We start from the raw sequence: 26,417 nt of genomic DNA, 5'->3' as shown, positions 1-26,417 counted from the left end.
TTCAGCTGTTGCTCAATTCACAGGTGACAATTGTAGTGAGAACTTTCCCACAATTATGTCTGTTGTGCCAGCAGCATCCCTTTCTATCTGTGACAGATATCCATATTTTGGCTTCATCTCACCTTGACTAGTACAATCCACTTTACATGGGGCTACCCTTGAAAACAGCCTTGAAATTGTAATTATTTATTTATTTATATTTATTTATTCAATTTCTATAGTACAAAATTCAGTAACTAGGTTGCTAATTGGTACAAGATACAGAGATCACATGATCCTTATACTGAAAGGTCACTTGCTTCCTGGCACTGGTGTTGGTATTGACTTTTAAATGCCTTAAGGGACTTCCTCTCCTGTTAACAACCTATTGGTCATTAACCAATAGGTTGAAGAAGCCCTGCAGTCAGATGCTAGAATTTCTAGCACAAGGGATAGGGTTTTTTTTTTTCATTGTTAAGCCTACATTCCATTGGGAAGTGTATCTGGCCTCCACTTTCTCAGCATTTAGGAATTCTGTAAATATGCACCTCTTCTGCCATTTAATTAATTGATTTCATTAGGCTTTTAATGCTAATGTTAACTTATATTCTTAAATTTTTACATTCTGATTTTTGTTTTTAAATTTTTGATAGCCAATTTGAGCACTTGCCAGTAGAGAAAGTTGAGGTAAAAGTAAATAATAAATAATATGTCTTACCTCTGATCACTTTGTTTATTCCCCAAGGTCACTTCCCTCAGTTTATCTTGCTCTTTTTTTTTCCTATGCTGTTCAGCAATCTTCAAAAAAACTGTGTATCACCAGAGTACCTCTGGGGCCCATGTGGGCCCTAGACCCAGAAGTAAATACAGGGCAGGAACTTTGTTTTGCCATATACTAATCTCCCATTTTTAACTATAAAATATGAAAAGATATGGCACAGAAAGCCTGGCAAACGCCATCATTTTTATCAAGACTATCCTCACAAATTGTTTAGTCTTCCAAAGCCCAAGGTAGCAAAGCACAACATGCTGGATAAAGTTGAACTTCAATTTCCATCAGGCCTAGCAAGTAGGGCCAATGGTGACACACAGTCCAATAACATTTGGAGAGCCACACGTTGCTTTCTCTTTATTTAAACAATGGTCTTATCTTCCTTAGTGTTATGCAATGATTGTTGGCTATTATATTTTGTCGGAAGTGTATTTAAGTTCAATATTTTGAGGCTGGTTCTATTCAGATTCAACTTTGTTCAAAATAAAACTTCACATTTTCTTTAATTCTGTACATTCCATAAAATTATGTGTATTGTAAGCCTGTTGTTAAAGAGAAACAAGTCTAAAGCAACAAAAGACCAATGATTCTCATACTGAAGGCAAACTTACTAGTTACAGCAATGTTGATCTCGCCTGTCCTTGGAGTCAGCTCTCCATCCTGGGGAAATTGTGATATTCCAGAAGTACGTAGGGGCTCAAGAGTGAGTGAACTGTCACCGCTAAGGTCACCAAGTACTGATCTCCTGTTACCTAGCTGGCTTCTGGTTAGTCTTTCCATGTCAAAGGCCATATTGTCAGCACACGGTACATTTGTCTGAAAATAAGTATCACCATATTAATGTATACCATTCTTGGACACTGCCAGCAAAATTATACATCCATGAGATAGTATCATGAAATATGAAACATAATGGAGATCAATTATTCCAAGTGAATCCCATCCATTAAAAACTTGGTTCAAAATATTTTAATCAAAACAACAGGCTTAACAGACATAAAATTTTAATGTAGGACCCATATAACCTTCTTTGAATGTTATCAAATTGAGCATTCTCCCTCCCATGTTTTATTCCTAGCTATGTGCATGTTTTTCTTCATTATACAGTATAATCAATTAATAAATCATAAACCCAGCAGTATACAAACAAATAACCAATGAAGTAGGCTGTAGTATATTCTCTTCAACTTTATTCATCGTCTCCCCACCACCACACCCCTAAAATACAGATGGGTATCTTCCAAGTGCAGACATGCTTTAATTTAATGCAGTAATGTTACAAAGGAAAGAATTTTTCATCCCTTTTTTTTCAGTCTGGGAGGTTTAAAAATGCAAGACAGGTTTAATCTATTTTGCACCTTCTGAAGATTAAAAAAAAAGAGTTAAAATTGTGTTGCCAAAAATTGGTAGTTTGCTCCCAGTTTCAAGCTACATGATGTGAAAGTGCTCCAGGAGCCAAAAAATGGGACCTTACATACTGATTTTATGATGCTCATGTATGATCTAGGACCAGTTAAATACCACAAAAGCATTTATCTTAATTTGCCCCATTTATTTCATTTGTGACTTTTCACAACAGTAAAGAGCAAAAGTAGAATACACTAAACTCAGCCTAAAAGAACAAATATTTTTTCTATTAAAATACGTTTTAATAGGACAAATTTGCTTTGTGAAATAGGTATGTTTTAGAAGACAGCAATTACTTAAGGCTTACTTTATGTCAAGATAATCAAGTTTTACTCTGGCTTTTTCATGACTAAGGGACATGGCAGAAAATATCAAGCTCTAACTAACAAAAACAACCCTGGATAATCAGAGGTTTTCCAAGTTATTACTTCCAAATATACTGTTGGGATAGCATCACTGTTTCATGCAAGCAATAACATACCTTGGAATTTCTTGTTAGGTGAATTTGTGATTTGAGGTATTTTAGGTATTAAATGTTTATGTAAGCTTCAACTCACCACAATTCCCAAGGCCTTCAAAATGTTCAGTTTACACATAGGACAGGTACAATGCTCACTCAGCCATGGATCTACACAGGTTTTATGAAAAACATGCCTAGAAATAAGAGGGAATAATTGTAAACCATTAATATATTGGGGAGGTTTTAATACTATTAACTAGAATTCTGAACAATCTGTCTGGGAGTTCTAATAAACTGACACTTATCCTTTTAACTATCTTACAGTCCCCTTAGTTTATATAACTGGAAATTATGCATTGCATATTTCAAATATATTGTTTGCTTCTATTGTTATTTTTCTGAAAGAATAAAAGAATAAAATGAAAAATGAAAAATGAAAAAAGAAGGAAGCAAATGAGTTAATATCTGGTTATATAAGGCTTACTAATGATAAAATCTCTTCATGTGTTTCCATATGCTGGTACTTTGAACCCTTGTCTATATACACAACAGCATACAAGTTGCCTCCTTGTTTTATACTGCTCAAAATATGTATAAATTGGCAATACATGGAAATTCATTTGGCTCTATCTTACATTTTTTTCTGCCTTATCTTTAGGCAATAATCCCTCCCCCTCTCCTTTACACTTAACAGTGAAGAACCACAGTGACATAAATTTAGATGAACTACAAGAAGCTTGTTACTGGACATTTATCTACAATATTTTGTATCTATTTGTTTTATTTTTGGAAATGATTTTGAAATTGTTACTTAAGTGCAGTATTTTAATAATTTAAAGCAATACAATTCCAGTAACTTATCATACTTTCTTCTGTTCTTTAGACAAGTCAGAGCAGATGACAGGTTTGATCACAATAACACCAATGTAGCTTCAACAATCCTACAATGTCTGATAGCTTTAGCTCACTCATATGCAATGATTTAATTATTCCAAAATTAAAACATAATAATAAATTGTAAAAAGCAATTGGATCTTACAGTGAGCTAGTCAAAAACCCTCAATACAATTTCTGCAACATGTAACCCATATATCAATCTGGGATAGTGTCAGGCTCCTCGACCAAATGTCAACATGACATCTGCTCAAACTCGCTTCCATTTTGAAGAAATCCAGAAACCCATGTCACCAGACTGTGAGTCGCCAGCAGGGAGGGGGAACGAGATTGGAGTGTGAATTATATTGTTTGGGTTAGATGCCCCTTGCCAAGGTCAGAAACCGTTCAAGCCATCTGCTGGTACCGGGGAGGGGTGCATGCCTAGGCGGGGAGTGGGGGGGGAATCAGAGGTTTGTGATTTTAAACTGTAGAATGCACAGGAAACGGCCATTTGCAACTTTTTCCTTGTATCAGAACGCTTCGCTTCATTAAACAGTTAATTGAGCCCAAGTCTCTAGACTGTCTTCCAATTGAATGCTCGAGTGTGCTGATCATTACAGATAGTTATACAGAATCTGAGTGGATTTAATTTGGGAAATTTAACTTGCCCATTACGAAAGCATTCAAGTTGTTAAATTGTCTGCTTTGAAAGCAGAATTCAGATAAAATTTATATAAAGAATATTTTAAATCCAAATCACCCTGTTTCTCCTTTCATATTTAAAGCAAAATAACATGCTCAACTAAAAATTAAATCAAGCTTTTATCTGCACTTCAGGTAAAGAGCAACTCATTTGATCTGACTCAATTATCTTCTATAAACTATCATGAACAGAGAGGAAAACTTTAGTTTCAGGGCAGTGTTGTTATATAAATCAATGAGACTGAGCATTTTAACTTTCTCTAGTTAACAGAAATAAAGCCAAGGGCTGAGAAGAGCAACTTGCATGAACAGATTCAAATATCCTGTTCATATTTAAACTACCAGCAATTGAAAGTCATCCAATAAAATCTGGATGCAGGACTGTATTAGTAAACTATGTTTGCTTTTGTGAAGTACAGCAGCTTTTGGAGTACATAGGACTATTTCTGCCTGCCTAATTTGGTAGAACTAGCTCCTTTTATTATTTATTACTTTATTATTATTTCTGTAATTTATTGGCTGCCCAACTCTAGCGCACTCTGGGCAGCATACAAAACTAGAAAAAAACATAAAAACAACTATTCTAAATAGTTCTAAATAGTTCTAAAAGTACAAGATAGAAGAAAGAACTAGTAAAGAATAAAGAGAGATTAAAAAAGGAAATATTATCTTTAGCTGAATAAAATACATCTTATTTTATTTTTAAATTTAATAAAAATAATTTATAAGATGTAATTCTTATTTTTTCAAAAAATAAAAAATACATCTTGTAAAAATAAGATGCATTTTTAAAATATATCTTATTTTAACTTTATAGGGACTTATCAAAATCTTGCATATTTTGTTAAGTCCCTATAAAGTTAAAAGCTCAAGCCTAACAGTCAAGTGGAGATTGGAACAGGAATGGAAGGAATGACATGTGAAAGATGGCCCCAAGCTTGAACAGGATATATGCCTTCACCCTGAAAGCATGTGGATCTTGATCAAGAGGCCAATTAACAGTTGGATATGTGGGCTGCAACCACAACGGGCAAAGGAAAACAAAGCTTTTACAAATCTCTAAGTCTAAATCAAAACACACCAATAGGAAGAGGGAAAACTGACGTAAGTAATCTCATAAAGAACAAAAGCTAATAATCTTTTATAGGAGAGTAAAAGGTAGAGAACAAGGAACCAATAACCATGAAGGAAAAATGGAACAGAGGCACCTAACAGAAATGGCAGGGCATTAAGCTGGAAATAGGAGCCCAATACAAAGCAGAATCATAAATCTGTAATTGACTAATCAGGAAACTGACTGGTATAGGCTCACTGACTGGATATTGAATAAGGACAGGCCTAAGTCAAGACACACTAATTAACATAGTCATGCTTATCAGAAAGAAAATCCTAAACCAGGCCCCTAAGCCCAGGATTTCTAATGATAGGAGTAACAAAACGATTTTTAAAATGCAATTAATTTATTTTGAAGAATAAAACAAACATTAAAAGAGAAACGATTGGCTTACTTGCATGGTAGAATGCGTACAACATCATTTTGCTTATAGCTTTCAATGCAGACAGCACAGTGATCAAAGTCTGGATCTGTTTCCTGAAATGAATAGAATGAAAATCCAGTAAGACCTATCTACAGCAGATACTTGTAGCAAGAAGCACAATGAGCTGAAGGACTAAAACTATTCCAGGAAGTATGTTTATTTTGTTTATTTATTCATTAGATTTCTATCCCACTTTTCTTCCAGAAGCTCAAGGGAGCTTATTTTAGAATCTCTCATTTTTTATCCCCGTGTCAGACTTTGTCAGGCACAACTATAAACTGTCTGGAAACTCAATCTCACATTCAGTAAGAAAAGAAGGTTCACAGGCTTGACAAGGCTAGGGTAGATGCTTTACTGCAGGTAGGAAAGAAGTCTTATATATGCAGTAGGACTGCACAAATACTAGGACTCAGACACTTATTTTTACATTACTTCAGAAACCCATCCTTTGACAAACTAACTCCTATGTACTGCCTACATCAATCTGGGCATCCTGTTTCTAAAATCATGATCATTGTATGATTTCAGTACTTTTATTTTAGAGTATAATCTTCAACTGTGGCATACATAATGTATAAACTTTCTTCCACTTAACCAAGTGGAAAAAGTGTATACGTTATGTATGCCACAGTTTTACTAAGATAGTAAATATAAACACAAAGGCCCCCAAAATGCTACAAGACAAAATTAGCAATCTCAGTGTTGGTAAGAGACAACTACTATCTCATACTGTGAATCTTGATGGTTAATACTGATGAATGGCAGACATATTTCTATATGCCTGCCAACAATATGCACATCTGCTGCTGCCTGCATTGTAATCTCTATATCTTTCTATCTGGGATTCACAATATAAGGAAGGCATTTACCTCCACGTTAAGAAAACTCCAAAACATGTATCAGCACACTTTTTGTCATGTTCTCATTCTAATGTCTGGTTAACATTGTAACGTTTCACATGTCATTCTCTGTTCCGTATCCCTTCACCCGGGGTTTTTCCATTCTTTCGCCCTCCCTTGTTTTGAGGGCTTGGAATGCATGTTTGGGTTTGCGCTCCTGTTCAAGGTTACTTTCCCAGGCGCGTCTAACGGCTTTCAGCACCTGGGAGGGGGAGCGTCCTGACGGGCGACGGGGCGGGACCGGCCCACAAGCAAGGCTTTTAAGTTTGTATTTGGCGCGCTTTTGCTCATTCTCAGCTTTCTCTGTATTTGCATACTATTCCTTTAATAAATCAGTTATCTTTAAGCCCGAGCTTGTGAGACTGAGTATTTGGGTTTAGGCAATCGTTACATAAAGCTGAGAATCATTCTATCCATTTTCCGCTAGCCCCATCCAATCATTGGATAAGAGGGAACGCTAGCGATGACAGAACCTCAACCTCAACTTCGCGCAAGTGAGGGAAGCGAAGAAGAGCGGGAGGCGGTCAAAAGCCGGCCAGTGCTAACTTCAAGAGCGCAAAGAGCAGCCCGTCGAGAGTTGCGAGATATCCAATTGGACGAGCTGCTGATATCCATGCAGGAGAGTCTCAGGAGTGAACATAGAACTGTCATGGAAAGAGCACAGGGGAGGGGGTCTCCACAATTGACCTGGGAGCACGAAGTCCCCTTGTCACCGAGGGTGGTGGTAACCAACCAACCCTCGGAGGAGCCGGTCACTCCGGCCCGTATGAGGGCATTAGAAGATAAAATGGATTTAATTGTGACGATCCTCAAGGATCTACCCAAAGAGGATCTACCCGGAGAGGCAGAGCCCACCCCGGAGGATTGGGAGGAAGAGCCGTCACAGTACCCCAGGCATAGTACCATGGTGACCCGGGGGAGAAGCAAGACTCGATCAGCCCGTCAAGGGGGGGAGCGAGAGGCAAGACCTCCTAGGGATCGACCACCCATGGGGGCTCGGCGCACGCTGACATTAGCGGCACCGCCACAGCCAGCTGAGCCGGCAAGATCCTTCCCACCATTTGGAGTGAAGTTCGATGGGGATCCCACCACGCTCTCCTTCTTTATTACTAATGCCAAGCACTACATAGAGGATTGGGGTCGAAATTTTCGGTCTGAACATGGCAAGGTCAATTTCATTGCCAACAAGCTGAGAGGAAAGGCAGCGGATTGGTATGTGCAACTATGCCAAGCTGAGGCAACTGAGTTAGAGGACTTCGATGACTTTTTGTGGGCACTTAAAGAGCATTTCGAAGACCCCCTAGCTCAAGAAACGGCCAAAAATGACCTGCGGAAACTTTACCAAGGGTCCCTCCCAGTTGCCAAATATGCGTTGGAGTTTAAAGCTTTGGCAGGAAAAGTGGAAGACTGGTCTGAGCCAACAATCATCGAATTGTTCAAGCAGGGGCTTGAACCCGAAATCCTTCGATGGGCTCTGGGTAGAGATGACCCTAAAACGCTATATGGGTGGATTCAGTTGGCGGGAAGCGCAGAAAATGCCCTACGAACCTATGCCCATACCAAAGAGCTTAGACAAACACGTCTCGCTAGAGGAGCGCGCACATCTGGACTTGCCAGCCGCCCTAAACCAAAAACCTGGGAAGAAGAGAGGGAGCAACGGTTCTCCAAGGGTCAGTGCCTCAGATGTGGGAAAGAAGGACATCGAGCCACTTCGTGCCCAAGACGCCGTCCAGAGGAACGACAGACGAAACCCACGGTAAAGACGCCTGCTCCTGCTCCACCACGAAAACTGAAGGCAGCCCTCGCGGAACTGGACCCCCCAGACCTTCCCTTCGGTGAAGAGGAGGAAGAGTTGCAATTCGAGCAGCCGGCGGGAAAAGCCTACCACCTGCCCTGAAGGGCGCCCTAGGGCAGGTGGAAGAAACCGGGCGTAACCATGATTCGGTGAGTGGAAACTTCCCCACACTGACTGTTAAAGTTAAACTAAGCTCAAAAACCAAAACGGTGGAAGTGTGGGCCATGCTAGACTCGGGTTGCTCCCGTTCCCTGATGCACCCTGATGTCGTAGCGGCTCTGGAACTGCCCACGTTCCCTTTGCCAAGACCCATGATTTTCACCCAATTGGATGGAACTATGGCGGGAGGGAAAGCAGTCAATCTTTCCACAGGACTGGTCGCCTTGCAGATGGGCTCCCATCAGGAAAAGCTGCCATTTGTGGTAGCTCCAGTGGGGGGTCCTCTGGTAATCTTGGGGATGCCTTGGTTTGTGAAGCAAAACCCTTTTATCAACTGGCTGCATAGAACTGTGACGTTTGCAGATGGATTTTACAAAGTACCCGAAAAGGACCTACTGGAGGACATGGAGGGTGGAGGGGTAGCGTATACCACTGTGCAAACGCTTCAACCTCTTGAGGGGCTACCCAATCAGTACCAAGATTTTGCTGAAGTATTTGGGGAAAAGGAAGCAGATCGCTTGCCACCCCACCGAAAAACGGACTGTGCCATTGAGTTTTTACCAAATGTAAAATTGCCTCACCCAAAAATATACCCCATGTCTCCCAAAGAGCTTACCACGCTAAGGGAGTTCATTGACAAAAATCTAGCTAGAGGTTTCATTGAGCCGGCAAATTCCCCGGTAGGAGCGCCTGTCCTATTCAGGCCAAAAAAGGATGGGTCATTAAGGCTTTGTACCGATTTCCGCGGGCTCAATGCGGTCTCAATATTAAATAAATATCCTTTGCCCCTGATCAAAGATATGTTATCACATCTGGCCAGAGGCAAAATCTTTTCAAAACTGGATTTGAGAGAAGCCTACTTTCGCATTCGCATAAGGGAAGGGGATGAGTGGAAGACAGCGTTCAACTGTCCTCTTGGGGCTTTCCAATATAAAGTCTTACCATTCGGGTTATCTGGGGCACCTGGGGTTTTTATGCAACTAATCAATGAGGTCTTGCATGACCACCTATTTAAGGGGGTACTGGTATATTTGGATGATGTATTGATTTATACTGAAACAATGTCAGAACATATCCACCTGGTGCGTCAGGTACTAGCTAAATTGCAAAAAGCACAGCTGTATGCAAAACTGTCAAAATGTGCCTTTCATCAGTCGCAAATTGATTACCTAGGGTACCGGATTTCAGCTCAGGGCATTGAAATGGACCCTGCAAAAGTAGAAGCCATCGTGGCATGGGAACCTCCCCGTACCAGGAGACAATTACAGAGTTTCCTTGGATTCTCTAATTTCTATCGAACATTCGCCCAAAATTTTGCGGAAATCGCCCTCCCCCTTACTGAACTGTTAAAAACTAAAGGACAGGGGGATACGCGACGTTCAAAGAACCCAGGCGCGCTCCTTAAATGGACTCCCGCCTGTCAGCAAGCGTTTGAAGCGCTCAAACAAATCTTTACCACAGAACCGATTTTACAGCATCCAAACCCCTCTAAACCCTTCGTGGTACAAGTCGATGCTTCTGATTTTTCCATAGGAGCAATTCTATTACAAGCGGACCACTCTGGCGCTTTAAAACCCTGTGCCTACCTCTCTCGCAAATTCACGGAAACAGAGAGAAGATGGCATGTTTGGGAAAAGGAGGCTTTTGCTGTAAAAACAGCGTTAGAGACATGGCGACACCTATTGGAAGGCACTTCAAACCCTTTTGAAGTCTGGACTGACCATAAAAATCTGGAGGCTTTAAGCACCAGTCGGAAACTCAGTCCCAAACAGCTGCGCTGGGCTGAGTTTTTCAACCGCTTTGACTTCACCCTTAAATTTATACCAGGCAAGAAAAATTTCTTAGCTGATGCACTCTCGCGCAGACCCCAAGATGCTGGCCCAGGGCCAACGGTCCAAGGCACCGTCTGGACCGACAAACAATTAGGTTTGGCAGCGGTGACTCGCAGCCAGACCCGAGCGCAATCAACTCCGCCTCCAGCCGCTCCGCCTTCCAGCCGCCCGCCTCCCTTGTCAATTACCTCCGATTTGCAACAACAGTTGCTCTCCCACCTTAAAACAGATACTTGGTTGCAAGCCAATAGACACATGTTAACTTTCACCGATGATCTTGCCTGGCGCAACGATCGTCTCTATGTACCCGAACCAATGCGAAAAACCATACTCCAGCGCTGCCACGATGACAAGCTAGCTGGACATTTCGGCTACGTGAAAACTTTACACCTCGTTCGCCGCCAATTCTGGTGGCCAACTTTACTCAAAGACTTAAAGGAATATGTCGCTGCGTGCCCTGTATGTGCGGCGATCAAGCGCAAACCGGGCAAGCCCCAGGGTCTCCTTCAACCCGTGGCCACTCCATCTGTCCCTTGGCAGGATATCTCTATGGATTTTATCGTTGATCTACCCCCTAGTCAACGAAAAACTGTCATTTGGGTCGTCAAAGACTTTTTCTCCAAACAAGCCCATTTTATCCCATGCGCTTCTATCCCCACCGCACAACAGCTGGCACGCCTCTTCCTCATCCACGTGTACCGCCTCCACGGTATCCCCGCCCGTTTGGTGAGTGACAGAGGCACACAATTTACGTCACAATTTTGGCGGGCATTTTTGAAACTTTTAGGTACGAAACAATCGCTTTCTACCGCCTGGCATCCGGAAACGGACGGATCTACAGAGGCGGTTAATTCTACATTGGAACAATACCTCAGAGCTTTTGTTAACTACCAGCAAGACAACTGGGTCGATTTACTCCCATTTGCTGAGGTCGCTTACAACAACTCCATTCATCAAACCACTGGTCAAGTTCCCTTTAAAACAGTTTTTGGACGTGAATTTGTTCCGATTCCTGAACTTCCTCATCCTCAACCGCTCCCAGCCACCCTCGCTGGCTGGGCAGACTCTCTCAAAGACTCGTGGTCTAATATTCTACTCGCTCTCCACCATGCCCAGGCTACCTATAAACGCCATGCCGATGCAAAGCGTTCCCCAGAACCATCTTTTGCAGTCGGAGATAAAGTCTACTTGTCAACCAAGTTTATCAAGTCCCCACAACCCTCTAAAAAACTGGGTCCTAAATTTGTCGGTCCGTTTTCAATTATTGCTCAACTCAACCCTGTTACGTTTAAACTTGATTTACCTCACAACCTTAAACGTTTACATCCTGTTTTCCATTGTAGCTTACTCAAACCCTGCCTGTCGTCGGACCGTTGGCATCCACAACCCGCTCCTCCACCTCCCCTCATGATTGACAACCAGCAACACTTCGAGGTGACATCTATCCTCGATTCCAGACGCCTCCGCTCCACTCTACAATACCTCGTCCGCTGGAAACATTTCCCTCATCCTGAATGGGTTGCTGCTCCAGACGTACATTCTCCTCGTCTCGTAGCCCAATTTCACTCTGCCTACCCTGACAAACCGGCTCCCTAAATTTTTTTTTGGGGGGGCAATATGTCATGTTCTCATTCTAATGTCTGGTTAACATTGTAACGTTTCACATGTCATTCTCTGTTCCGTATCCCTTCACCCGGGGTTTTTCCATTCTTTCGCCCTCCCTTGTTTTGAGGGCTTGGAATGCATGTTTGGGTTTGCGCTCCTGTTCAAGGTTACTTTCCCAGGCGCGTCTAACGGCTTTCAGCACCTGGGAGGGGGAGCGTCCTGACGGGCGACGGGGCGGGACCGGCCCACAAGCAAGGCTTTTAAGTTTGTATTTGGCGCGCTTTTGCTCATTCTCAGCTTTCTCTGTATTTGCATACTATTCCTTTAATAAATCAGTTATCTTTAAGCCCGAGCTTGTGAGACTGAGTATTTGGGTTTAGGCAATCGTTACACTTTTACTATTAAACTTTCTCTTAATAAAATGGCTACGCAACAATACAGTTTGTGACAGTTCAACAAAGGAAATTTGTTTGGTCTAGTGGTTAAACTAAATTGAGCCAGTTTGGTCTAGTGGTGAAGGTGCTGGGCTAGAAACCAGGAGTCTGTGAGTTCTAGTCCCGCCTTGTGCATGATAGCTGGCTGGGTGACCTTGGGCCAGTCGCTCTCTCTCAGCCCAACTCACCTCACAGGGTGGTGGTGCACAAGGTGCCGATTATTGCCAGAGCCTTGTACTGTCAATGACCTACAGCAAGCTAATGACAAAGCTGTGGCAATGGCTACATTTTGGCAGAGCAAAGTTTGATCTGGACACGAAATAAATAAATAAACCTCACAGGGTTGCTGTTGTGGGGAAAACAGGAGGAGGAACGAGTATTAGGTATGTTTGCCGCCTTGAGTTATTTATAAAAATAATAAAGGCAGGATAAAAAATAAAATAAAATAAAATAAAATCTAGAACTGATTTGCATACACAGAGAACCTTTAATATTTTTTTCTCAGAAAAACAGCACTGGATCAAAGCATGACCAGTATTTTTCCTGCTGATCTTCTGGCAATTTTCTACATGATACATAAAACAGAGGGGCACTACAAAAGGCAGTCAGTAAATAAAAATTAGGAATGGTAATAAAGTATAAAAATAGTTTAGTCAACATCAATTATGTACAAATTATTTCAAAAATTATTTTGATCATTTATTAATTTTATGTCCCACCTCTCCTTCAGGAACTTGAGGTGGTATACAAGGCACTCAGTGAACTTCCATGGCTGAGGATAAACTTGAACCTGAATCTCCCCAATGCCACCTTAACCACTACACCAAATTGGCTCTAACAAATTAGGAAGAGCATATGGGATTATGAAAATTTACAATAATCTTTCTGGCTTTAAAGGACACAACTAAGGTTATAGGCTATGAGAAACATACATAAACAGAGGAGGTATACTGATAATAGCCCTGTGAATAATTACTGAAAATGATAAACAGAACGATCATTGTAGTGAAGTAAATAAACTGGAAAGAAGAAATAGCCAACAGCTAATTACAGATCTTCTAATAAAGTAACAGAGTGATACCTTATCACCTTTCTTTACAGTTCTTGCTGTTAGTTTACCAACAGCTTTTTTGGCAGCATCTCCAAGACGGCGCTTTAAAAAAAGAAACAACAATACAGTGATTAGGTATTACAAAAATTGCACTTCTTACATTTGCTTTGGTGCTAGATGGTACTTTACAGTATTTCAGTTATTCCTTCCTTCCATCCCTCCCTCCCTCCCTCCCTCAGGATCTATGAATAGTACATGTACAACAAGGATATTTTTGTAACTAAAACATCTTTGACCATAAACATGAACGTCATATTTTATGGGATCCAGATTTGTAACAATGTAGATTGTTACAGACTTGGCCTATGCAATGCAGTCCTTGACATGCCATTTAAATACAAGCCTTCAGCCCAAGGGAAGCTCCAGTAATAGTCTACTATAGATTAATGAGGCATCAGTGTAACATACTGGAAACAAAAAAGTTGAAAAAGCTGGGAGGAGGGAGCATTTTTTGCTATTTAGCTCATGGTTTAAACCGTTCCTTGCTTCAGTTCGGTCTAATCTTTTTCTAAAGCCCTTTTCAACCCTGTCCAAGCCTTCTCTGAAATCTTTCCCTAAAAAAATTAAAACCTTTCATCCCAATTTTACAAATCATTAAATGTTAGTATCTGCATTTGTTGTATCTAGAAAATCTTAGTTATTATTAGGAAATAATATTCTTTAATGCTGTACTACCTTTCAATCTGGTCCTAGTTACAGTTGCACATATTCTATGTGAGTAGTATCTTAAATCTGTGAACCTGAAGGAATTATTTTGTGTAACCATTATATGCACAGAGTCTTATCACACACACACACACGCAGCAACAGCCTACAATACATTTTCATATTCAAATAGATAGATAGATGACACTGGAACGACATTATTGTTTTGATTTCAGAATGCACTGTAAAATATACAAAGTTATTTCAGGATCTGTTGTAAATTACAGAATGGATATATCAAAGGGCTGCCACAATAAAGAAATTGAAGTTTACTTTCAAACTGCATAAAGTCAGCAACACACAACCAGACCAGTAACAACTGTTTTTTCCTTTAAAACAGCTAAACATTTCCAACTGTGCTTTAGCTGTTGCTATTTCTTCATGAAAATTTAATAAGACAAGCTTTTTAAACCACATAAAATTTTCATCAAGTTTCTTTTGACCTTTGTAAAATAGTAAAGAAAGAAAAGGTCTTAAGTTTTTAACCTACAGAATAGCCATTTGATATGGATATCTCAATTGCAGAAATAGCTTATATATGGGATCACTATATTCCAAGTGCTTACATGTTATATTTTTCAAATGGCAAAGAGATGGAAGTATAATGATAAAAAGTTTGAAATATAGATATAATTAAACACTATGAACATAGATGTTTTAAAATGAGACAAATGACTTGACTTGACCTGGATTGAAGTGTGTAATATAATAAGATGAAAATACAATAAGTATCTGACTTCCCACACCATCTAACACTGTCAAAGCATGAACATTTGGATACATTGGTAAAATCTACAGAACACTTTGTATCATATAATGACCAGACATGTTTTTATCTCTCTCTCTAATACATTCGATTTTAAACATCTATATATACAAATATACATATTTGTAACAATACTATTTAAAAGATATCATCTTTGGAACAATATGGATGCAGAAAAAGAACAATATTATCTGATACTTTGTTTCAGAAGTATTTTCATAATATATCAAGGGATAGCAATAAATCTGTGTATTCAGTTAAACTTCGTGTCACTACCACTGCTGTTAGTGGATGTTAAGTCTAATATCATGTGCACTCTTACTTGAAGATGTAATCCTTTTTAATTCAACTATATTCTCTTTTCTTTACACCCTTTCCCATTTCAATAAACCTATTCTTGAAAATATTACCAGTTTGTTTCTCTAAACTTCCCCTTTAAGGACACACTTCTTGTACCTAACCTGTCACGGCTACATGCTAGTAAATCCTGTCAGAATAGTGACTATTTTAAGACAGTGATTATTTTTAGATAATCACCACCCACACATGCTGCAATTGGAGTGGAGATGCCAAAGACATAAGCACATGAAGTTAATGAAGTATGAAACTCATATGCTACAGGTTTCCCATTTTTGCTCTAATCAGTATCTGAAGGATCTCTAACTTCATGAACTCTGAGGTAGGCAGGTAGGCATTATAGGCTGTTTCACAGACAAAACAAAGGGAACTACAATAATCAATATTCAAATTAAAAAACCCATCCTAGTTTCTGATGGAGACAACAAGGATTACAAAGGATTTTCTAATATTATTAGTCCAGAAGGACTTTTGAACATGGACAGTCTGCTGCTTTTCCACAGTAGGTACTTTTGGTCATAGACCAAACGAGCAGTATTTCATTTCACAGGAGATACTGGGCTCTTCTACATGGTAGCACTGAAGTTCTCTTATCCAATGTGGAAGCCAGCAAAAAGATATCCAGCTCAAGGACATGGAATGAGGCAGAAGTGCAGGTATGTCTGCAATGAGAGCTCAGGGAATAGGAGAAGGTAGGGAATGCTTATTTTGGTGCCAATTACTGGCAGAACACCTGGATTGGACAACTAACACCAAAGGAGACTCCCCACCCCCCAATAGAGAGAAGATGCTTGATAGCCTGTACCCATTCTGGTAGGACTGCCAGCTGGAAAATTCCTGGCTTAAAATGCCCTCCCCAGCAGTTAACTGTTATACAGCATGTTTGCATATTTATATTTAGGCAACTAATTAGGATACTGTGTCCCACAAGCAATTTGAATGACAAAGCACTTCTTCTCAACCAATATCCTGTTTTTAAGTTTTTCTCCATCAGTCTGAAGATTAGGGTTTTTTTTTTAGATTTTTTAAAATCTTGCCTTTATTATTTTTATAAATAACTCAAGGCTGGGAACATAACCTAATACTCCTTCCTCCTCCTATTTTCCCCACAACAACAACCCTGTGAGGTGAATTGGGCTGAGAGAGGGGGACTGGCCCAAGGTCACCCAGCCGGCTTTCACGCCTAAGGCAGGACTAGAACTCACAGACTCCTGGTTTCTAGCCCGTTGCCTTAACCGCTAGACCAAACTGGCTCTCACACAGAGTAAACCAATTTTATATCACAATTATTTTTTCTTGTATGGTTATGGGTTGCCCAGGAAGGGGTAGCACTTCTGTTGGAGGGGCCTGCTGTACCCTTTTTAGGGCTGCTCACTCACCTTTGGTCCCTGCCTGGCACTCAGCTGTCACCTGCAGCTCCAAGTAGCTGTAACATGTGCAGCGGCCACACCCGGGTAAACCATCTCAGCCGATGGGCCAAACCAGATGAGGGTAGCTGACAGGTCTTTGGCCCTCAGTGAGATAGGGGATTTGTCTATCCCAGCGTATGAAGTCTGGTCCTGGCAGACTGAGTGGAGGAGACTGATCAATGGTCTAATGGTCAAGAAGGCAGGCCCAGCAGGCATTGTGGAGTACTAAGAGCACAACAAGATACTTAAATATCCTGGTCATCCACTGCAACAAGAGAGGTCTCCAGCCATAATGGTTGTCCATGCCACTGGATTAAGGTCTCTTCTGCCGAGAGAGTGGGACTGCCCCTGTGCAATGGCTGCTCCACTTAAAACTCCATTACACACAGCTTTCTGTTGTGCAATTCATCTTTGTCTAAAACCCATCTGCAATTCATCTCAGTTCCAAACTGAATTCGTTGAACCCTGCAGCAATGGGGGAGTGGTGAAACAACAGATGGAGATGACCATTGGCAGTAGTAGTCACAAACCTGCATGTGGGCAACCTTTGGACCAGTGGTTGCTCATCTCAGTACCCCACAGCATCCAGGGTGACTGGGCAGCCTTTTTAGGATAGCAATGCCCACCCCTGCATGAGGGAGGGGGTTAGAAAAGGTACCCTAAACATGTCTGTCCCACAACATCTGGCTAGCTAACCATGGCTGGCATATCATCTCCTTAGCAGTCGAGTATCAAGAAAAACAAATCAAAGAAAACCCATCTTTGGAGCCTGGAATGTCCGCACATTGCTGGATAGAGACAAGATGTCAAGGCCTGAAAGATGAGCAGCATGCATAGCAGCCAAACTTCTGCTGTTATAGCATTGACATTGCTGCACTTGGTGAGACCAGGCTTGCAGACGAGGCTTCATTATAGGAAACAGCAAATGGATATACATTCTTTTGGAAAGGAAAACCACAAACTGACAACAGGACTCATGGAGTAGGTTTTATAATCAGAACTGCTGAAGAACATCTCTACTCCACCCGCTGTAATAAAAGAATGTATAATGAAGCTCTGCTTTCCTCTCAGCAAGTCCCAGTACATCACCACTGTCAGCATCTATGTACCAACTCTCACGAGTCCAGACAAAGACAAGGAAGGTTTCTACAAGGACCGGGACCAGATTATTCAAACAACCCACACCAGTGACAAACTTGTCATTCTGGGTGTCTTCAATGCTAGGGTGGGGACAGACAGCGACAACTGGGACAGAGTCCTTGGGAGGCATGGGGTGGGAAAACAAAAGAGTAACGGCTTGCTGCTCTGAGTAAGCATGCCGAGCACAACCTGTGTATCATTAACACGATGTTCAGACTTGCAAACAAGTACAAAACAATCTGGATGCATCCCAGATCCAAACACTGGCACCTACTTAACTATGTCATAGTACATCAGCATGCCCTTAAAGACGTCACCATCACCCGGGCCATGTGAGGTGCTGAGTGCTGGACAGATCACAGGCTGGTCACAGGCTGGTCTGGTTGGTCGTCAACCTGCATATAGGATTGTCAGAATGTCATTCAACTTCAGCAGACTTCAGGACCCAGGCCAAGCCTAAAGTTTTCAAGATGTACTCAATGAAAACCCTCCAGCAATTTACCACTTGTAGGAACTGTTCCGAAAAGTGGATGCAGTTTAAAGATATTATGCAGACTGCAACAACTGTATACAGACTGAAAACCTGGGCGCATCAAGACTGGTTTGATGAAAACCACAAGACTATTTCAGCAGCCCTCCAGGCCAAGAACAAGGCCTATGCAGACTGGAAGAACAATTCATCATCCATCTCAAACAAAGACAATTTTAAACACCTGTTGTCCAAAGTACAGGTGGAACTGTGAGAAATGCAGGATGAACGGTGGCAGGCTGACCAGGTGGAACGGTATACAGACATGCATGCCACCAGAGAGTTCTTCAGTGCCACAAAGTCAGTTTATGGTCCTTCTCAATCATGATGTCCTGCTGTCATCTGATGAGTTGACCCTGATCAAAGACCAGGAAGGAGTGAAAAACCGCTGGGCTGAACACTTTTCCAACCTACTCAATAGGCCATCCACAGTTGATCCTAATGTCTTACAGCAGATTCCTCAGCTACCAGTCTTGGATGCACTGGACTTGCCTCCCTCTACTAATGAAATCAAGAGAGCGATCTCACAGATGAACTCAAATAAAGCAAGAAGGGAGATCTACAAAACATTAGACTCAAACACCTTACAGGTGTTCCAAGACATCTAGTTCACAGAGGAGATGCATGACTTCTGTGATGCCCTCATCGTGGCTCTCTATAAAAATAAGGGAAGCAAATCAGACTGCAGAAACTACAGGGGTTCTCACTGTATCCACTGCAGGCGAATTTTTGCCTGCATTCTCCTGAACAGACTTGTCACTGTCTTGGAAAGGAACCTCCAGAGGCACAGTGTCACTTTCGGCCAGAACAGAATACAGCAGACATGATATCTGCTGTGAGACAAGCCCAGGAAAAGTGCATTGAGCAGAACAAATCTCTACTCTGTTTTCACTGACCTGACAAAGGCATTTGACACTATAAACAGGGAGGCTCTTTGGACCATCCAAAGACATTATGGATGCCTGAGGAAATTTGTGAAGTTGATTCAGCTACTCCATGATGGAATGACAGGACAGGTCTTTTACAATGGTGATATGTCAGCTGCATTTGCCATTTCCAATGGGGTGAAGCAGGGTCGTGTACTAGCCCCAGTCCTGTTCAATCTGTTCTTTGCTTGCATGTTGTTCTGTGCTGTCCAGGAGGGAGTGTACATCAGGTACTGATTACACAGCAATCTTTGACCTTTGCCGCTTGAACGCTGGGATGAAGTGCCTCCATTCAGTCATCCAAGAAACCCTCTTTGCTGATGACTGCATGCTCCTGGTGCACAAAGACAGCGATCTACAGTTGATGCTCAGACACTGCTATGCTGTTCGGCCGACTATCAGCCTGAACAAGACTGAAGTATTTTACCAGCCTGCACCAAAAACCAACCCCATAGAACCAAAAATCACTGTTGATGACACTCGGTTGATGAATGTAAATAGCTTCAAATACCTGGGAAGCATCACAAGTGATGGGTCTTTGGACAAAGAAATTGACTCCAGGATCAGCAAGGCCAGCCAGGCTCTGGGGCAGCTGTATATTAGAGTGTTCAATCAACACAATGCCCCTATCTCTACACAGCTGAAAGTCTACAGAGCTGTGACTGTTCCTTCTCTCCTATACGGATGTGAGTCCTGGTCTCTCTACTGAAGGCACATCAAACAATTGGAGAAATTTCACATGTGTGCTTTCTGCTTTTTAATTGGCATTCGTTGGCAAGACTGTGTCTCCAACCTGGAGGTCTTGGTTCATGCAAGTCCACCAGCATTGTGTCCCTGATTATCACAGCCCAGATGCAGTAGATGGGACACGTAATCAGAGTTGACGAGCACCGTATGCCTTGCCGGTTGCTCTATGGTGTACTGGAGACTGGGAAGAGACATTGAGGTCATCCATGCAAGCGCTCAAAGACACTGTGAAGGAAACCCTATGCCACTGACATCAAACCGAGGGAACTAGAAGCTGTGGCTGCTGGCAGAACCTGTTGGTGAGCCCTGTGCTATGAAGCCTCCAACAGCTTTGAAGACAGGAGCCGCCAAAAACTGATAGAAAAATGTAAGCAGTGTCACAGAATTAACACCCACAGTTATTACAGCAATGAACTTCCAGTGCTCCCACTGTGCTAGACTCTGCACTTCCAGACTGGGACTGCAGAGCCACCTCCATGTCTACAGATGAACTGCACAACAGTTTTTTTTCTTCAAACCCAAAGGACATGTATTTTTTCTTTCTCTGCTGATGCCCTTCAAATCTGTTAAACCAAACTCCCATAATTCTCAGGTAGCATAAACTATGATAGGTAAGAACTAATGGCAAACAAGGGGAAGATATCCATTGGGGATGGGGGAAACTGACTTAGAGATGAAAAGCATATATTTTTGTGGAAAAATGTACTGCCCAATTGGCCTATGCTAATGTAAACTGTTAATGTGTATTCAGTATAAGGCATTAAGCTTCAAAACTAAGGAACAATTGTTAGTAAAAAATTAACAAAATCTCATACACACACACACACATAATATGGAGAGAGAGAGACCCACATACACACACTCATATATATTTATGTACACATATGAAAAATAGTAATTAAAAACTCAGATTCTAGTATGGAACTTTCAGATATAAAAGAGTTAACTCCTTTCCCTACCTATTTCAGTATGCTCCTACCCTTACTCCAATATTTTTGTGCAGTGTATGTTTAGATGGAGTTCTATCAGTCATTTTAGCTGAAATGCCTCATAGCTGTAGCTGACATTATAGAAATTTAATAGAGGAAAGCTGCATATACAGTGACAGACCAGTGCTTATAGATAACTTTTTTCTCTTTTGCAAAACTAAATGGGTGCAGCTAACTGATCTTGTTTGAATTCCAAATGCAGACCTAGCTAATATTTGTTTTTTTATAATAAATTTTATTAAGTTTCAAGGAATAAAACCTACAATAAAAACAAAAAAACTACAAAGAAAAAAGAAAAAAACTAAAAAAGTGCAGAAACCCAAGAGAAGAAAAAAAAAATTTAAATTTACAGGAGGATGTGGCTTCTGACTTTTAACAGCAAGGATATACAAAGTTTCCATAATCAATCTCTTACTCTATATTAAACCAAAACACCACATTATTTCTATAAATCATTCCCCTTTAACACATAATAAAAATCACTAAGTACAGTTACTTCTCCCCCTTATATTAAAATAAAGAAAAAAAATATAAACCTTCTGAACATCTTTCTCCCTTCCAAAACATAAATCATATATAATTATTCCCTTCCTACAACTACATTTCTGTCTACTATAATAACAATCAAATTGAAAGGCACATAAGTTGTCAGCTATTATACTTAAAGGTATAATAATTTTAATAATCCCAATCTTAATAAACACAAAATCTCAATAAACACAAAAAACAAAGCCAATTCAAAACAGTAAATCGAAATCTTTAAAGGCAAATAACATCAGTCAAATCCTTAAAGCAAAACAAATAAACATTCTTCAACCCTTATCCCACTTAAAAATAAACCAGAGCAGTTACATGTTCCCAAGATAGGCACAGAGCTTTCTTCTTAAGAAAATGAAACAGCCCAGCTGCCCCCCGCCAAAATTCCAGGTTCTTTTCATGGCATTCCACCAGGAGATCGACCCTATTCATGGCTTGCAGATCACTCTCTCCCCTAGATTTCTCCAACTCCATTTTCATCCAGCATCTTGACAGAAATCCCAATCTCAGTCTTAAAAGAAACCTTTCTATCGCTCTTAAGATTCCTCAATTTCATCCACCACATCCCCAACCTGATGGCACATTTTAGCTCTCATATTTTCCACCATATCTTGCACAAAGGTTTGGTAAAATTCAAAAGATATTTGTTTGAAGTCCTGGTGAAGGTCAGAAAGAATCTGTTTGAAATCCTCCATGTCTCACACAGTAGATTATGGCAACCTCAGGAAATTTCTTTTGGAAAGAAAACAAAACCCAAAACTTAAAAGAAATATTAAAAAGTAATCCCAGAAATAATGTTAAGCACCAAGAAGACCGGCTTCTCCTCACTGTAAAAAGCCTCTCCTGGGGTACATATACTTAAAAAAAACAAAAAAACAGAAATTGATGATTTAGAAATGGGGTGGCCGGACTTAAGTGTCTCTTTAAGGCTACAACGCAGCTTGGAAATGGTGATGTCACCACCTCCCTGTCTTTCAGGAAAGACTTCCTGAGCCCGAAAAAAGTCGCCACGTTGTCCGCTCCGCCCTCTGAGCCAGCAAGCAGAGTCAATCAGTCCGCCATTCCCACTGGAAGCCCCAGACCTAGCTAATATTTGGAGACCACAAGGAAATCTCAGGATTTTCAGCTAGAGTGGAAAGTAAAAAAAACAACAACAACACAAGGAAGGCCATGAAAACCACTTTTATATTGTTGCCAAGAAAACTACAGGGATGTGTCCTTTAAAACACAGAAGACACATTTGACTTGAGTTTTTAAAGTTCGAAGTAAAGCAGCCATCTAAGTTCTCAGGTAGTGGTCTTCAAGCTCCTTTCAATCTGAGATTTTTTTAAAAAAATTTTTTTAAAGTAAATTCTTTTTGATCAGAGATACTCAAATTCAAATTAATCATAGTACTTTAACAAAGAGCTATAGTTTCTCTGCTGAGATAAAGAGAAAACTAAGCAGTAGTACAAAAGAATTTCATTTTTAGGAAGAGAATAATTTCATTTCCTCACTAATTAAAAAAAATAAAAATCTACCGAGTACTATCCCCTCTGCATACCCAAAGGAATAGGTCTTCTTTCCATATAGCTGTGATACTGTCAGCCAATAAAGTATATTTACAACATTTTTAATGCCAGAGAAATGACAACTGCATTTCACATCCACAAGAGTAAAGACTGTACTACAGTGCAACTGATCCTAAATTAATCCTTAACAAATGGCAGTGTACTTTTCAGAACAATGAACAGAAGCTATTTTGTCCTTGATAATGATTCCCTGCATCAGTTTAAAATCCACTTAAATTTCCTTCCAATTTAATGGACAAATATAGGAGCTTTCACTCTGAAAGTAGAACAGGCACTTTTCATAAAGAAAATTCTTCTGTATTATATGTAGGGCGGGGGGGAAATTTTCATGAGTATGGTAGTGCTATTCTTCCAAAAGTCCCTTCAAAAGAAGCCGATTCAGAGTGAAGGATGTTTTTGTTGAATGACAGTAATACATAGTTACTGTAACCGAGTGCACATCTTATGTGATATTCTTACATTCACTTAACTGCAACTTCTGGGATTAATTTCATTCTTACTACCAGGAACTAAGGGCTTTTTTTCAATGTCATTAAAAACAGAATAGAGAAATAGTTCACCTAAGCAAGAGACCTTTTAAAGTAAATACATTTCCTGCCAAAAAAGCATTATTTTTGTATTATAAATCAAGAGAGCTAAACATTTAGCAAAGCCCCACTTGTATTCTTAGTATGCATACATATTTTTATCAAGACATTACCACTAGATAAAACTGCACATTTCACTGTAGGAAGAATATTCAATATTCAATATTCTCTTGTACAGCAAATCAAAGAAAAATTACCTGGTTTCGATCACGTGCACTGGTATATCTGATCTTCTGAATGAAATAAAATATTAGCCACGCTGAAGAAATTATCATCAAAACTATAAATGATACGGATACAAAGACAAGGGAACTTCGATTAACATTTTTGCTTGGATAGCGTGTTCCCACAGCTATTGAAATTAGGATGGACATATTTTTTTCTAAATAATTCAGGATTTCTTTAACCTTCATTTCGGTGATCATTACCGTAACGATGTCTCCAGTTCCTACAATAAACAAATAAATACACAAGAGAAACCATTTGAGTGATATGCTAATGTACATATGAACTCTTCAAACTATACATGGTGCTGTAGAAATCAAGAGCTCATTTGTTAAATTTAGGGTGTTTAAACAACTATAATTACTATAATTAGTAATCTGAGAAACTAGGAAATCACCTACATCTTCTAAGTAATATATTCATATATCTCACAAGTGTCTCCTTACTATAATTTGATTTCATAATGATATACATCCTAACTATTAATTATAATGCCAATAAATGATGACATTTTTTAAAATATTCATCTCCTTAGTTCTGAGACTACTGTTCTTTAATCCCAGCATCTTCAGGAAACAATACCTACCAAGTGATTAATGTCTTCAGTTTCTTTCTCCAAGACCTGGAATTTACTCCAGTATATGGCAGCAGCAAAAAGAACAAATTAAATAGGAGGAATAATTTTGAAAATGCAATAATTTCAAAATATTGGTTTCATGAATTTCCATTTGAATGAGACTCGGACTTTCAGGAAAATTGTAAAACTGGGACAGTTAGAGGAAAAGAACTTTCATTATGGATTGAACTCCTCCTTACTGAAAAGGTCCAATGAAATTGTCATGAGTACTGATGGTGAGCAGGAGGGGGCCCCTATCCAGGGGGGGAAACGCATGTGTAGTAGTGAAAATTTGAGCTGTCATTCAAAGAGACATGGAACAGACCCGCCTTGACTTTTGGGGTTTATCTGTCTGGGTTTTTCTCACGCTTCTTCAGTTTGTTAGGATTTTCTGTCTAATGTAGCAGTAATAAAACACTAGAGACCTATTCCTTGTCTCAGCGTGGTTCCTGGCTGTTAGGACAGAAATCATGCTTATAAATTATATACATTTGTTGTAATATGTTGAAGTGTGAAGAGCGTATGAAACATTCTCTCAAAAAGCCAGAATTCAAGGCCATCTGATAACACTGATTGGAAAAAGATTAAAGACCAACAACAGCAGTAATTATTAACCGAAAGATTTAATTATTACAAGGTAAACTGACAATATAAGCAATGTTAAATTTTCACTTCAAATCTACCCCATCAATGTAAAGTTGGGGGGAGGGGGAGCTGGGCTACATACCTTGGTCATTACTTCACTCAGAATGACAGCCAGTAACATACTTATATATTTGATCAGAACCAGTAGTTTTAATTAAATATACCTTTTTAAAAGCTACAAATGAAGGAATAGACTGAGCTGAAAGGAAGGTCTGGTATCTTAGTTTTTACCTTGATGAGTCATAGTAACAGGCTCTTCGCCAGATACATTGTTGTAAATTACCACGGCAGAAGCATTATGTGAAGCTGCCCGCAGAATTTTTTGTTTAAAAGTACAATTTCCTCGTTGCAACAAAGCAATCCACTGTTTTGTGTTTGGAGGAACTTGAAACCGTGTTCGTGGATCACATCCTAAACGATCTGGAACTAAAAACAAAGAATATTGGTTGTAGTTTAATTATACAAATTAAACCAGGGTTTTTCAACCAGGGTTCCATGGAACCCTAGGATTCAGCCCTAGGAGTTACTAGGGGTTTCCTGGGAGATCATGATTTAAAAAATTATTTCAAATTCTGGCAACATCACATTAAAGAGGTATGTTTCATTCTTTATTTTTAGTTTAAGAACATTGTTAATGCATATACACAGGCCTACACGTGAAACAAATATAATAATTTGGTAACTTCTGGCCTATATTTGAGCCTGAATCTGCAGGGGTTCCCTGAGGCCTGAAAAGTATTTCAAGGTTCCCCCAGGGTCAAAAAGTTGAGAAAGGTTGATTTAAACAACAGCCCGATAAATAGACCAAAATATTTTCTGATTAAAAAACCACATCAATTAGTGTAATTAATTATTTGCAAAAGTTAGCCATTTCTTTTAAAAATGTCATTGGTTTGATTCAAATACAGCTATACCGAAAATGACCCAATGAATTCAAAAGGCTCAGGCTGGTCATGATTACACTACATTTCTGTTGAAGTGAACTGCTCCCATCAGTGGCACGAAGAGGAATTCCTATCTCTAGCCTGAACATCAACCTCTGCCCTTGAGAAATGGGGGAGGAGAGGTTGTTTGAAGCTGAAGGAGGTGCAAAGGGGAA

The 26,417-nt window shown here is 40.1% G+C and overlaps 1 protein-coding gene across 1 annotated transcript in view; it reads right to left on the bottom strand.

Annotated features, from left to right (window-relative positions):
* Window positions 1-26,417, bottom strand: part of RNF130 (ring finger protein 130) — a 52,589-nt gene that overhangs the window by 6,231 nt on the left and 19,941 nt on the right. Inside the window, exons 2-7 of the mRNA XM_063292219.1 lie at window positions 25,550-25,744; window positions 24,030-24,280; window positions 13,540-13,611; window positions 5,705-5,787; window positions 2,716-2,812; window positions 1,363-1,567 (exon numbers count right to left, since the gene is read on the bottom strand). Coding sequence (XP_063148289.1) covers window positions 1,363-1,567; window positions 2,716-2,812; window positions 5,705-5,787; window positions 13,540-13,611; window positions 24,030-24,280; window positions 25,550-25,744 — 903 coding nt within the window. The remainder of the gene's footprint in view (window positions 1-1,362; window positions 1,568-2,715; window positions 2,813-5,704; window positions 5,788-13,539; window positions 13,612-24,029; window positions 24,281-25,549; window positions 25,745-26,417) is intronic.

Source organism: Candoia aspera, chromosome 2 (assembly GCF_035149785.1).
Source record: "Candoia aspera isolate rCanAsp1 chromosome 2, rCanAsp1.hap2, whole genome shotgun sequence".
NCBI classification, from domain to species: domain Eukaryota; kingdom Metazoa; phylum Chordata; class Lepidosauria; order Squamata; family Boidae; genus Candoia; species Candoia aspera.
Note: the sequence above shows the minus strand (reverse complement) of the source record. Positions and strands in the feature narration are given on the sequence as shown.